Source organism: Crocodylus siamensis, chromosome 12, assembly GCF_052110815.1.
Source record: "Crocodylus siamensis isolate JL-2025a chromosome 12, ASM5211081v1, whole genome shotgun sequence".
Taxonomy (NCBI): Eukaryota; Metazoa; Chordata; order Crocodylia; family Crocodylidae; genus Crocodylus; species Crocodylus siamensis.
The window spans coordinates 24,306,758-24,320,645 of record NC_143406.1 but is presented as its reverse complement, the minus strand read 5'-3'; the positions used below and the strand labels follow the sequence as shown (position 1 = coordinate 24,320,645).

General features: G+C 45.4%; 1 protein-coding gene across 1 annotated transcript in view; it reads right to left on the bottom strand.

Moving 5' to 3' along the window:
- Positions 1-13,888, bottom strand: part of DNAAF8 (dynein axonemal assembly factor 8) — a 202,596-nt gene that overhangs the window by 55,027 nt on the left and 133,681 nt on the right. Inside the window, exons 21-23 of the mRNA XM_090024739.1 lie at positions 10,141-10,269; positions 5,802-5,996; positions 896-1,222 (exon numbers count right to left, since the gene is read on the bottom strand). Of these exons, the coding sequence (XP_089880865.1) occupies positions 896-1,222; positions 5,802-5,996; positions 10,141-10,269 (651 nt within the window). The remainder of the gene's footprint in view (positions 1-895; positions 1,223-5,801; positions 5,997-10,140; positions 10,270-13,888) is intronic.

Sequence of the window (13,888 nt, the reverse complement as noted above, 5' to 3'; positions counted from 1 at the left end):
CGTTATACAGGAGCTGAGTTCTGAAATCAGTGGCTATGATGTGCTCTGTCAGATTTTAAAGAGTATGGGAATTGTTTGAACTAGAGCATGGCCATCCCACAAGTTGTCCATGGGCTCCAAGGGGTTAATGTGCAGTTCTAACCCCCATACCACAACATCTCTGCAGCTGCAATAGCAGCCATAGCTCCAGGCTCCCTACTCCTTCCTCCACCTGTCAATTTCTGCCTTTGTCTAGCAGTCCAGGGAGATGAGGGTGAGTCTGTGGCTGCGTCCAGGAGGGGGATGGGGGCCACATGCTGGATAGTGGAGGGGGATAGTGCCCATATTGTGCAGTGTTTAAAGGTATGTGCCCATGTGGGCATAGATGGAGTATAGTGGTGGGAGGATGGAAGTATCTGTGTGGCAGTGTGCAGCCTCTGGAGCATGTGGCTTCTGGGAGCTTAGAAGCTGGACAGCCTGCGAACTAGAGCATGGGAGCTGCATGCTAATCCTCACTGAGTAACGTATAAATATTAGACCTCAGTCCTAGCATTTAGGTTGTCTGTCTTGGTTTCTTCATATATGAAGTTGCAAAATGTTTGTAATATTATTTACCTGCCTCATGGGGTATTGTAATGGCTACCTAATATTTGCAAATGACTTTGAGATGCTCAGATGAAAAGTGCTATGAGGATGCAAAGTTGTATTAAACTATTAGAGCCAAATCGTGCTTCCAGGTTTACCAATGTGGCTGCCAGTGACTTTACTGGAACTCTACAGAGGCATCCAAGTGCAGAGTTTTACCCTGAGTTAATATTTTAATTTGCTTCTTTCCAAGTCTGAGCAGACCCCACAGCAAAGGATTCCTTTATCTGGGTTCATTGGAAAGATTTAAAGAAGGAAAAACAGCACCTACCAGCTATAAAATCTTTCTCATAGAAGAAAAGTATTGCCTGTCTGAAGGCTGTTTCTGGGGTCAAGGCCATCACTCTCTGTAGGTGATGAATGTCGGTGCTTAGCTTGTCCCCAGGTGGCATTAGTCTTTTCAGTGTCTCAGCAAGAACCACAAAGGCATTGAGTCTCCGTAATGCACATACAAGGACTGGGCTGGATGTCAGCTTATCAATACTTCTTTGCCAGGATGTATCTCCCACCTCAAAAGGGGTTACTTCTTTGGCCTGACTTCGAGTGAGACAGGGCAACCACTTGAGGCCCAGAAGCTCAAATCCTGGATCCAGCCCATCTGGAAGTCAAGAGAAGTGTATTTATTACTAATTGGTAGCTAAGCTTGTGTTCCTCTGCTGGGGACCTTATGTCTTAGGGCCTTGTTGCACATTACACTTAGGACATATTAACTGCACTTAAAAACATCAGGGTGCCTGTACACATGCCAGGAGGCTGCTCTGACACACTAATAACAGTGATAATTACTGTGCTCCAGCAAACTTGCCTAGTCTTGTGTATTAGCATCCCCATGCTTCAAAATGGCAGCAAGGGTGCTTTAACTAAAGCTTGGCAAATGAGCTTTAGTACAATGCCCCCACCACCGTTGTGAAACGTGGAGATGCTGATACACAAGATGCTGCCAATGCTTTAATCAGAGTAGGTCTCAGAGCTGTTGTAACTAAAGTGCACACCACCCCCGCACTTGTAAAGCTGTCCTCAACATCCAATTATTCAAGCAGTAAAACACATGCTAAGTCCATTGTAGCATACCAAAGTTAGAACTTTTCCAGCAAGGAGTATCTCCAAATCTTATTACCTAATACATGTTGAACTAATACCAGGCTGCTCCCTGGCGGTCATATGGAGAGTCCATTGCTGTGAGACTGGCAAACAGTTGTTTATTGCTCCGAACCCCACCACTGCACCAGGGTTTTGAACCCACTTGGTGTGTTTCCAGGGCTTGGACAGACAAACAGCTGTTTGTCACTCCCAGCCTCTGAACCTCATTGGAGTTTTGAACCTGTTTGGTGTGTTGCTGGGACTGGGACCAACAAACAGATGTTTGTCCATCCGAGCCTCCACAACACGCTGCAGTAAACTTGAGTGTCCAAGGGCTCTGGCACTTAGGACATGTTTTATTTAGACTGTACTAAGCATGACCATGGGAGTACTTACAATACTTTCTAACTCCCTGTAATTAGTTACTTTCTAACTTGCTTACTACGATGCAAATAAAATGTGTCCTAAGTGATAAGGCTCTCACATTTACAGAAGTCCGTGATCTTCTTTTAGTAGACCAGCAACTTCCAAATTTGTTTTGACTGCACACCCTCTCCTGTCTAACACTGAGTTTGATACAGGTTTTGGAAACCTACTGGGCAAAATCTTTGTATGTTCAAAAGATAAAACTGTTAGCAAGTTCCATTACTATTAAAGAATGGGCTACCTGGGAACTAAAGTACCCTGTGCCACATCAACAGGGAGTCAAAGAGAATAAGTGCCACAATCTGATTAGAGAAAGGTGGTAATGTAGAGAAATTGAAAGGGATATGTTGGGAATACAATGATAGCTAAATGCCTGAATACAGCACAGTATATAATTATAGATACTTTAACATCTCTGATAATGCTCCATTTAAGGGCTATAAATTATAGTAATAAAGTGCAATATAACATTGACTTGTCACTAGAATGACTTAGCCCTTATTATGTTTGCAAACTACTCTTGTTTCCAGTGTAGCAAACTATTTGGGGGTTCAATACATAATTACATATTGCTGAAAGTTACTGTGGGTATTCAGATACCTTTCCTCACTTTGAGTAGTATCTTATTCTAGAAAGATTGCTTCAACAGTACTCTCAAAGTAGGATCATATTTAGTGTGAGCCAAGGTGACAGACCTATGAGATGTCGGGCTGTCCAACTGGTAGCCCACATGTAGCTTTAGAGGGGTTCAACTGTGGCCTGTGGGGCTTGTTGGTACAGCTCCAGAACCCAAAGGTTGAATGCTGCCACCACGTGCCTCCACACGCCCATGCCCCCTGTCAAACTCAGGATCTTCAGTTGCTGTTGGTGACTTAAATCAGAAGCAGGGGAAAAGTGGGGATGAGCAGTGGCAGTGTTCACCTGGGTTTTAGAGTCATGAGAATTTAAAGGCAGCAATAGTCACGTCAATAAGCTGCTGCCCTGCCACCAGAGGTGGGTTGTTCAGCCCTGCAGTCCAGATCTGGCTCAGAGAGCCAAATGAGTTCTGACAGCCCTCATCTATATTAATCTATGCAATGTTCCCAGTCTACAACATTTTTAGTGTTATTAGTGCCAGGTAATAATAAATTACAAGCATAGTTCTTAGATCTTATATGGCTTTTATGTGTACATCTGCAAACATATAACAAAGTCAGTATTATTAATCTCATTGTGCAGGGAGGGAAACTGAGGCACAAAAAGCATGACTTTGTCAGTAGTCACAGAGCAAGTCATTGTTGGAGTCTGGAGTAGAACTCATGTGTTCAGACTCCCCTAACCCATGCCATAATTGCCAAACCATGCCAGGTCCCAAATGTTAGACAAGGGCAAAACTGTCTGGATTACAGCAGAGCCAAATGGAGATTTAGCACATCCTTGAAGTGATTCAAAACCTACTGACACAATCTGGGCCAGAATACTCTTTGAAATGTTGCCTGGGATTGGACCATCACTAACTAATACTCACAGACTATTTGAGCTAAATCCTATTTCATGCGAGGTACTTAAATGACACATTCAAGATTACTTTAACTGCCACTTGTTGGCACTTACCAATTAATGAATCTCAGAATGACCCTACTGGAAGCTATGAGGCCATTCAAAATTTTAGCTCAAAATCCTAATTGTTAGGGCACTTGCATAGGAAGCTGGAGACCAAGGATGCCTGTAGACATGCTGGGAGGCTGCTCTGACATGCTGTAATGGCAGCATGTCAGAGCAGACTCGATTAACTGAGTCTGCTAGAACGTGGCAATTACTGTGCTCCAGTCAGCCTCCGCCTCTCGTGTATCAGTGTCCCTGTGCTTCAAAATGGCAATGGGTGTTTTAACTAAAACTTGGTGAATGAGCTTCAGTTCAAGTGCCTTCACTGCCATTTTGAAGCGCAGGCACGATGATACATGAGACACTGTGGTGCTTTAATTAGAGCGGCACTCACAGCAGCTCTAATTACATGTTTCCCTCACTTTATGCTGTATATCCATTCCTGGAAAATGGCGCATAATTTGAATCCACATAAAGGGAACCCACTTTACAATGTAACAAATAGGGATACGGTCCAAGACCTTGGCTGTACTGACCCCCAGACCATTGCTACCACTTTTAGAAGACAATTTTGGTACTCGCCAGCAGCAGACAGTACACGCAAGCACAGGGCACTATCATAATGGGGATGGTAACTACAGAAACACATGTTGCAGACAACAAACAAGGAGCACAGGAGACTATATTTTGGTGCACGTAATTCCCACAATAAACTGCACAAAGCAGCTGACTGCAGGCTTCTACCATACCAATCGCATAAGAGTGAATTTACCTCACATATAATGAATTTTTGGTATAAAAAGTGTTATCGCATAGGAGCAAATTTGCACATACAGAACCAGCATAAAGCAAGGGAAACCTGTAAAGCACCCTCCCACCCCCGTCCTTCCCCTGAAATGCATGTAAAAATGGCCTGAGGTTCTAGGTTTGTTGGTTGTAGCCGTGTTGGTCTAAGGACATAGGCAGATAGGGTTCTTTGGGCAGATGTGATATCTTTTATTAGATGAGCTAAATAGCTGGAAAAATTGTTCTTTGCAAGCTTTCAGGCACAAACACCCTTCTTCAGGCATAGAGGGATTCTGGTGGTGTTTTCAGACTCTCCCTATGCCTGAAGAAGGGTGTTTGTGCATGACAGCTTGCAAAGAACAATTTTTCCAACTATTTAGTTGGTGTAATAAAAGATATCACATCTACTCAAAGAACCTTGTTCCCCAAGGTTTTAGGTCAGGAGGAAGAGAGCAAACCACAGGGTTTGTGCCCTCACAGGGGTGAGAACAAACCACAATGGGCAGAAACTTTCTCATTACTCTCTATCCAACTAATATTAAAGGAAGGTTTAGGGGGACGGCCCTAGGATGTGGGGCCTCCCACTCCCCTGGCAAGTGCCCTAACTGCTAGGCTATTGGGCTAAAACACAGGAGCGTGCTCCTAATCCTTTTCTTTCACATCATGAGCTTTTCCCTGGCTACAGTTTTGATACCTAAGTGGCCTTGTGTGGGTATGTAGCCACATACCTGGCCACACATATCACAGCCCTACTGAGTATGCTTAGCAGGTACATGAAGACTTGTGTGCCCAGACCTGAGACACAAACCATATGTAAATACCCAAAACTGCAGTTATACAATTGTGTTATGTACTATTTAGGTGCATAACGTGAAAAAGGATTTAGCCCTTCATCTCTTGAGGCAGGGAAAATAAATGTAACTAAGTTCTGAAAGAGCCTATGGAGCTATGGGTAGCTAGGCAAGTGGTTCTCAGCCTTTTTGGATTTGAGGCTCTCCTCACTGGATTCAAGGCATCTCTCCAAAACTTTTGTCAATTGAGTGGCACCCAACTTCAAGAACAAATTTTTAGAATGCAGTAGTTGCCTCCTTGCAGAGGAACTGGGCAGTGGGGGTGAGAGAACAGCCAGTCAGGGACAATCCTGACCTTGCACTCATCTCCTCACCTCCTTAATTCCTAACATTTCAGGGCAGCCTTCACAGGATCTGGTGGCACCTCAGGCTTGGCACCTTGACTGATAATCATTAAGCTAGGCAGAACCTAGGCAACCTCTACAGCCCATCCTTAAGAAATGGAATCACCTGGTTTTTCAAGTGACTTCTTGTTGCAAGGGCAAAGGATTTGGCAAAGAAGGTCTCCGGCATTCTTTATGGCTTCATTTCCACTCAGTGTCAGGATGACAACTTGTTCCATCTCAGGATCAGAGGCATAGGTTCGATTGCATAAAACATTCAGAGGCATGCTACATGGGTCTGGCACTGCACTGAGATTGCCTCCTGCCCAGGGAGAGAAGCAAAACAAATCTAGTTATCCAAGGAAAATTAATCTCCACTTTCTTCAGTGGGAGAGACTGAGTCATCTTTAATAGGGCAACAGAACACAGATTCTGAGAAACATCCTTACAAATACAAAAGTCGCCAAGTGACTGGTGACTGTCTCAGCTTGGTCCCTACCAAATTCTTGCTTGAAAAATGTAAGCTAAGCCACTGGCATAATCCTAGTTTATAATACCTTTACTCACCCTTGGGTAACAGGGAGAGTGATTAAAATCAAAGTGATTTAAATTACTATTTAACTGCGATTTAAACCAGCAAGGAAGAAATCTTGATTTAAATATCTCATTTAGATTTTGTTTTAATTTTGGTTTTTTAGATACTTAGATTTATAACTCAATACAGCTTTTACACTAAATTAACATGGAAGATATGTTACGTGAAGATTTAAACAAATATATATAATTTAACATACATTTGTTCACTTCCTTAATGTTTATATCCTATGAAATTAGAAAATGGTGAATGCCTTTATTTACTAGGTGTTTTGTTTTTTTACCTGTAATTTGTGTCAATCTGCTTTTGGAAAGAAATTGAAATTTGATTGAAAGCACAGATTGTAATCATAGCACGTTTTGCATTTCAAACTAATTTATAATACAAAGGAAATATTAGCTGTACCTAACTAAGTGAATTGATTATTTCTGGTTACCATGTCCACCAAGATTTTAGAGCTAGTAGATATCAGCTTCTCACTCTAGTAATTATTTAGAGATTTGGAAAAAGGAAACACATTTTCTCACTTTTTTTATGGACTAATCAGTTTCTCAACTCTGAACGAGCCAACTGGTTCAAACTAAATAAACTGAAAAAAGATACTATTTTGTCTCTGCACCAGTAGAAGGGGCAGTAGCTGCCTAACAGGGGTGTGCGAAGCAGGCCCTATTCAATTCAGATTTGGATTTGGCCTGAATCAGGGACAGTGATTTGATTTTTTGATTTGAATCACTGTCCCTGATTTCATTTGGCCAATCTGAATCTGAAGATTCAATACTGATCTGGAGAATCAGCGATTCAGACATAGACACAACTTTAAAAGTTTTTTCTACATACCTTGAGGTAGCAGGCACAGCTTGTGATTGCTGCTATCCTGGGGTGCATGAAGCATCCCCCAGGAGTGCGGGGGGGCCCTCCATGTGCTTGGCAGCGAATCTGGAACTGGACCAGAAGTAGTTCCGGTTCATTTCTGGGTCTGCTGGGAAGCACACTGGGGGTCCCCCCTGCACCTCCCTGGCTCGGCAATTGGCTGCAGGGGGACCCCAGGTGCCCTCCCCCCGGACCCAGCAGACACCAGTCACCGAGCCATAGGTGTGTGGGGCGACGCTCCAGTGCTTTTTCCTGCAGACCTGGAAATAAACTGGAAGTGCTTCTGGTCCACTTCCAGGTCTGCTGTTGAGCATGTTCCCCAGCATACCGAGAACTGAACCAGAAGTGCTTCTGGTCCACTTTGGGGTCTGCTGCCAAGCATGCTGGGGGGCCCCCCATGATTCTGTGGGACACTCCATGTACCCCAGCATCGCAGCATTCACGAGCCCCTGCTACCTAAAGGTATGTCGAAAAAACATTTAAAACTGTCTCTATGTCCGAATCTCTGAATCTTTCAGAATCTCTCTGAATCGATTTGGAGGGTTTCAGTTTGATTCGGAGAGATTAAAGGGTCCTCTGATTCGATTCAGATTTGGAGATTCAGCCACTGAATTGGGCTGAATCTCCACTGAATCGAATCAGGGACTGAAGCTTTGCAGAGCCCTACTACCCAAAGCGTGTTTATCATGTCAACTAATTTAACTTCCAGGTGCTTAACCAGTGACATACTTCACTTTAGGGATTCGTATATTTTTAAAATTTTGACAGTGTGTACTGATTGAATATTTGCATGTAACATTAATTATTTGAATATATTATAATATATTTAGGGCTCACTATATGTCGGGGTGGCCAATGTTTTTGGTCGAAGTGCTGAAAAAACCACAATGTCTACCTTGTAAGGTGCCGGAGTGCCGGCATCACAGAAAAACAAAACCAGGGTGGGAGGGGATTGGAGTGTGTGTGTGTGTGGGGGGGGGGGTAAGAGGGGATAAATGGCAGGACGCACTGCATATTAATATAGTTAATAATCATAAATGTTGGGAGGGGTTTACAGGGTTTTTTAAAATTCTAAACCTGGTCACAATAAATAAAAATTCATATACTACCTTTGTTTTTGTGTTTTCTTTTTTTGTTAAGCATGTTTTGATGAGAGAGAAAAAAAGAGAAAAAAGGAGAGAAGAGATTGAAAGAGAGGTAAAGAAAGAAAAGGAAAGTAAAGAGATGAGAAAGAAGAGAAGAAAAAATAGAAGAGAGAAAAAAGGGGAGAAAAAGAGAATAGAAAAAGCAGAGAGAAAAGGAGAAGAGAGAAAGAAGAGAAGAGAAGAAAGAGAGAAAGGGAGAGAAAGAAAAAAGAAAGAAAATGAGAAAAAGAAAAAAGAGAAAAAGAGGGGAGAGAAAAAGAGAAGAGAGAAAAAGAGGGAGAGAGACTAGAAAAAGTGAGAAAGAAAGGAGCAAAAAGGAGAGAGAAAAAAGCAAAAAGGAGAGAAGAGGGAAAAGGAGAGAAGAGAGAAAAAAAGAAAAAAGAAAAAGAGGGAAAGAAAAGGGGGAAGGGAAAAAGAGAAGAGAAAAACAGAGACAAAAGGGGAGAGAAAAAAAAGAAGAGAGAAAAGAGAGAAGAGAAAGAGAGAAGAAAGAAAAAAGGAGAGAAAAAAGAAAAAGAACAGAAGAAAAAGAAAAGAAAAAACAAAGAGGGAAAAAGAAGAGAGAGAGAAAAAAAGAGAAGAGAGAAAAAAAAGGAAAAAGAGAAAGACAGTGTGTCCCTTGCTGCCCATGTCTCCCACTGCTACTGGCTGCAGCCTGGGCTTGCTGCTCCAGGGCAGTGTCTGGCAGAGGGAGGCAGTGACACCCCAGCAGCAGTCTCAGGCCTTGCCAATGGTCCTGGAGCAGGGGGAGCCTGGACCCGGGGCTAGGAAGGAGGGCCCAGCCAGGGCTCAGGGCAGGGTCCAGGTAGCGAGAGGAGAAGCAGGCAGGGGGGGAATGTGTCATGGGCAGGCTAGCCCAGCTGGGCCCTTGGCAAGGCAGCAGCTGAAGGAGAGCAGGGGCTGGGGGGAACCGCAGGGTTCTGCAGACTCAGGCTGTGGCAGGCAGGTGAGGGCACCCAGTGGCACCTGAGGTGGGGCCCAGCCTGGTCCATACAGCTCTGCAGGGATGGGCTGCGCCACCCCGCCTGCAAGGGGATGCCAGCTGGCTGGGTCAGGACACCAGGCTCAGGGGGCTTTTGCCTCTGGACTCAGCCTCCCTGCCCACCAGGTACAGCATGAATGGGGCAGAGCTGCCCCTGGTGCAAAGGTCTGGCCATGGGGCCTGGTACAGGCAGTGCTCAGGGCCGAGCCAGCTGGGAGCCTCCTGTACAGTGGCCCTCCATGGTGCCTGCCCAGGCCACAGCCTCGCCCACCCACAGCTCCCCTCCAGGGGCTGGGCAGGGCTGGAGGGTGCAGCCTGGGGACGGAGAGTAGAATTAGCAGAACGCAGACTGCATTGCTGCCTTTGTTCTCCTGCCCCTGCCCCCAGTGCCTGCTGTGGCGCTGGGACCTTTGGCTGCTCCAGAAAGCCCAGAGCAGCAACTTAAGAAAAAATGTTTTTTTTTAAACAATTTCCTCACACACCTACTAGCATGCCACGGAAAATGTCTCTCCGTGCCACCATTTGGCATGCATGCCATGGGGTTGCCTATCCCTGCTATATGTTCATAAGTTCATATTTCATTTTAAATGAGTTTATTTTTCAAAATGAATATGTATTTAATTTTTACAAATACTCATTTTTTATTTTTTAAAAAGCTTTGATTTTGTGAGCAACACTTTACCCCATGACTTGTTCCACTAAAGTCATCATGCAGCACAAGTAGTAGACACCAGTGTCCAGGGCTAAACAAGTTACAATTGTCAATGAACCACAGCCTGGGGTTTTTACTCAGGAAAATTCCCTCAAGATCTGACCTTTGGATCTGACTCCAGATAAAAGGCAAAACCTTAAATCTTCTATTGCTCCAGCATACCCAGTGCCTGCAATAAGCTGTCAGTGTAGGGAGCCGCGTGAATACACAATGCAGGCAGTCTAGCATCAGGAGACAGGTTGCTTCGCACCTCTCCAAGGAGACCTTTTTCTGCCAGTTCATTCATGAGTCCTAGGAACAGAACAAAAGTACACACGAGAAATATAATGCAAAGCTGTTTACAATGCATTCTGATATGAGAATAGTTTAATCCTACCATGTATTTTTGAGCCATATTTCCAGACTCTTGTTACAGCAACAGTAATATGGGTCATGGTGAGTTCACCCAAGAGATACAAAATGCATTGCCATAATCAATTCCACTAGGATGACAAGCCACAACTGTTTATATCAGAATTAAGTAGCTGCTGAAAGTCAGACTTAATCATTACTTTTCTTAGAAAGACCTTTGCTTTGAGGTCAACAGTCTAACCGTCTCAATCGACACCTAACTCATGTTATAAAAGAAATATCTTCCGGAGTAAAGAGATTGAGTCTCTGTGCTCTGTTTCAGCCCTGTTTGCATTTGGGGTGGCAGTTTATTCCTTTCTGGTCATCTGTTTTTCAACTGTCTACATGACATTTTTTACATTTACATGCAACTCTTAATTCTATTCCTGGGTGTGTAGCCCTGCACATGTACAGTGAGCCTGACCAATAGGATACACACTGGCCATGTACATGCCTAGCTATGTAGCTGGCCAAAATGCATGACTAGTATATGTGAGGGGGATCATTTTGTTTTCTGTCTGCAACAGAGTAGCTGAGGTACTAGCCTAGGAAGTCAAAAGATTAGGATGTAGTCACTGCCGCCAACCCAAAGGAGGTTTCAATCTGGGTTTCTCACTTCCCAGAACACTACTGTAACCACAGCACCACTAGTCAGTTAGCAGTTTCTACACTGGAGAACTCAGAAAAATCTTATTCAGCCATAGACTATACAGGCAGGCAGTGCTGGCAGGAGCAGCTGGGGGAGTAGTTGGAGGAGCCCCAGCTTGAGCCAGCAGCCCCGGGAGAAGCTGTACCTCGTCCGGCTGCTCCTTGCTGGGGCAAGGCAGGCAGAGCTGGCAACCCCGGGAGAAGCTGCAGGGGTTGAGGGGATGATCAGGAGCTGGGAAGATGATTGGGGGCTGAGGGAATGAACAGGGGCTTCCCCCCAGCTCAATCCCCCAGTTCCCTGATCATTTCCCCCCGCTCTCATGGCTTCTCATCTAGCTGCTCCCTCAGCTCCTCCCGCCAGCACTGCCTAGTGCCTGCCCATACAGTCTATGGCCGAATCTCTGAATCTCTCCGAATCTCTATGAGTCGATTCAGAGGCCTCTGATTCAATTCGGAGAGATTAATGGGTCTCCCGATTCGAAGATTCAGCTGCCAAATTGGGTTGAATCTCCTCCGAATTGAATTGGCTATGGAAGTTTTGCACAGCTCTAACAGATATGGTAAAATAAGCAGATGGAAGAAGAAGCTATAGTAAACACATAAATATTGTAAAATAAGCAGATAGAACAAGATATAGTAAAGACATAGAAGATAGAATTTTATTAGTAGATGTTAAGAGTTATGAGTCCAAAAAGACTCATAACAGTAGGGAAATACAGATCACCCGAGCGAGGGACTAACATAAGAGGGATGGGGGTGAGGAGGGGAACTTAACTAGGTTACAGAAAATATAATGTTATCCAACACACACACACACACACACACACACACACACACACACACTTTCTAGCAGAGCAAACATTATGAAGCATGCTGGAAAGGCAGGTGCCAGGTTTTCTGGCAGGGGAGTGAGAGCTAACACCAGCAGTAATAATAACCCCCAGCACCACCAGCATGACAAGCACCAGCATGACAGTCTTCTCCACCCCAATTTCAGTTCTCAGCATGAGCCTCCCAATGCCAGAGGAGGAGCTGCATCTGTAACCAGGGGAGCTGAGTGCCATAGCCAGGGAAATTCTGGGGAAGGAGGGGGAATCAAAGTTTCTGCTCCACACCCCTCAAAGTTCCCCTAGAGCCAGGTCTCCTTCTCTGGAAGGCACTGCAGAAGAGGTTGTGGGGGCAGGTGGCTCAGTTTCCCCTGTTGTTGTGCCTCTGTCTTCTGAGGAGGGGGATAAAGTAGGATCCCTACCTGTAACCCAGAAGCGAGGGATTAGTGTAGTGTGGGATCATTTTGAGGTGGCAGATGATCCCAAGTATGCCTCCCTGCAGTGCAGACGCAGGACCAGCCAGGGAAGGACGAGAAACACTTCAGCACCATGGGGATGCTGATGCACATCAGGAGGCACCACCCCCTTGCCCTTGCTCCTCTTTATCCTGGCACCAGTGGGAGCATGTCCAAAAAGAAGTCCCCTTCTCGCTCCAAAGCCCTTAACCCCCAGAAGCAGAGGCAGGCCACCCTGGAGTGGTGGGGGAAAGGCAGAGGGAAAGGGGGGTGCGTTCCCAAGGCGAGTGAGGTCACCCAAAGCATTGGGGAGATGCTTGCTCTGGATGGCCAGCCCTTCTCCTTAGTTGAGTAGCCAGGGTTCAAGTAGCTCACGGCGCTCATGGCCCCATCATATCGCATGCCCTCACGCACCACCTTCACCACGACAGTGGTGCCCTCCCTGTATGAGGCATGCAGGGAGTATTTGAGGGAGAAGCCGCACAAGGCAGGTCTACAGGTGGCCTTACACTTCACCTTGGACATCTGGAACAGCCAGGGTGGTTCATTGGGCAGGGCGAGCTCACCCGTGGGTTCATGGTCACTGACAATGGGGCCAATATAGTCAAGGTGGTTCATGATGCGAACTTTGTTGGCATGTGCTGTTTGGCAGACAAGTTCCACCAGGGTTCCCGGTGATGACCATCACTACTATGACCAGCCAGCTCATTTCAAAATGCAGGAAGACACACACACAAAGTCACACAAGTATCACGAGTTTTGCTTTGAACAGTTTGAGGTACAGTTTCACAGAAACCCCTGCACCTATCTCCTTGAGACCTGGCAGGTTTCATGGCCTCAGAAGGGGCTACCATCCCTGTGATTTTCATCCAAATCACACATGAAATGACAAAATTATAGGCATTTTAGTGATTCCCCATTATAGCCTATGGCCGAATCTCCAAAACAGCGTAAAAACTCCAAAACAGATTTGGCCAAATTGAAACAGAACAGTGGATGCTGCAGTTCAAGTGGGATGAGAACAACCTGGAGAGGGTCCAAAGAAAAGCCTGATTAGAGGCCTGAATGGAAGGCCCTATGATGAAAGGCTAAGGGACCTTAACCTCTTCAGGCTCTCCAAGTGAAGGCTGAGGGGGGACCTTGTGGCGGCGTACAAATTCATAAGGGGAGAGCAACATGAAGTAGGCGATGATCTGTTCATCAGGGCAGCCTCTGGAATGACAAGGAACAATGGCCATAAGCTACTAGAGAGAAGGTTTAGGCTGGACATTAGGAAAAAGTTCTTCACGGTCAGGGTTGCCAGAATCTGGAATGGGTTTCCAAGGGTAGGTAGTGTTTGCCCCATCCTTGGGGGTCTTCAAGAAGAGACTGGACAGACACGTGACTGGGCTCACATGACCCCAGGACTGGTGACTCTTTTCTTGCCTGCCAGGGGCAGGGGGTTGGACTAGATGGCCCACTAAGGTCCCTTCCAACTCTATGAATCTATGAACAACAAAGGGATTGCGGGGGGTTCTGGGGTATTCCTTATCAACATTAGGATGTTTCTTGGTGTTTCATGCTTGTCACAACTTATGTGAAAGGCAGGAA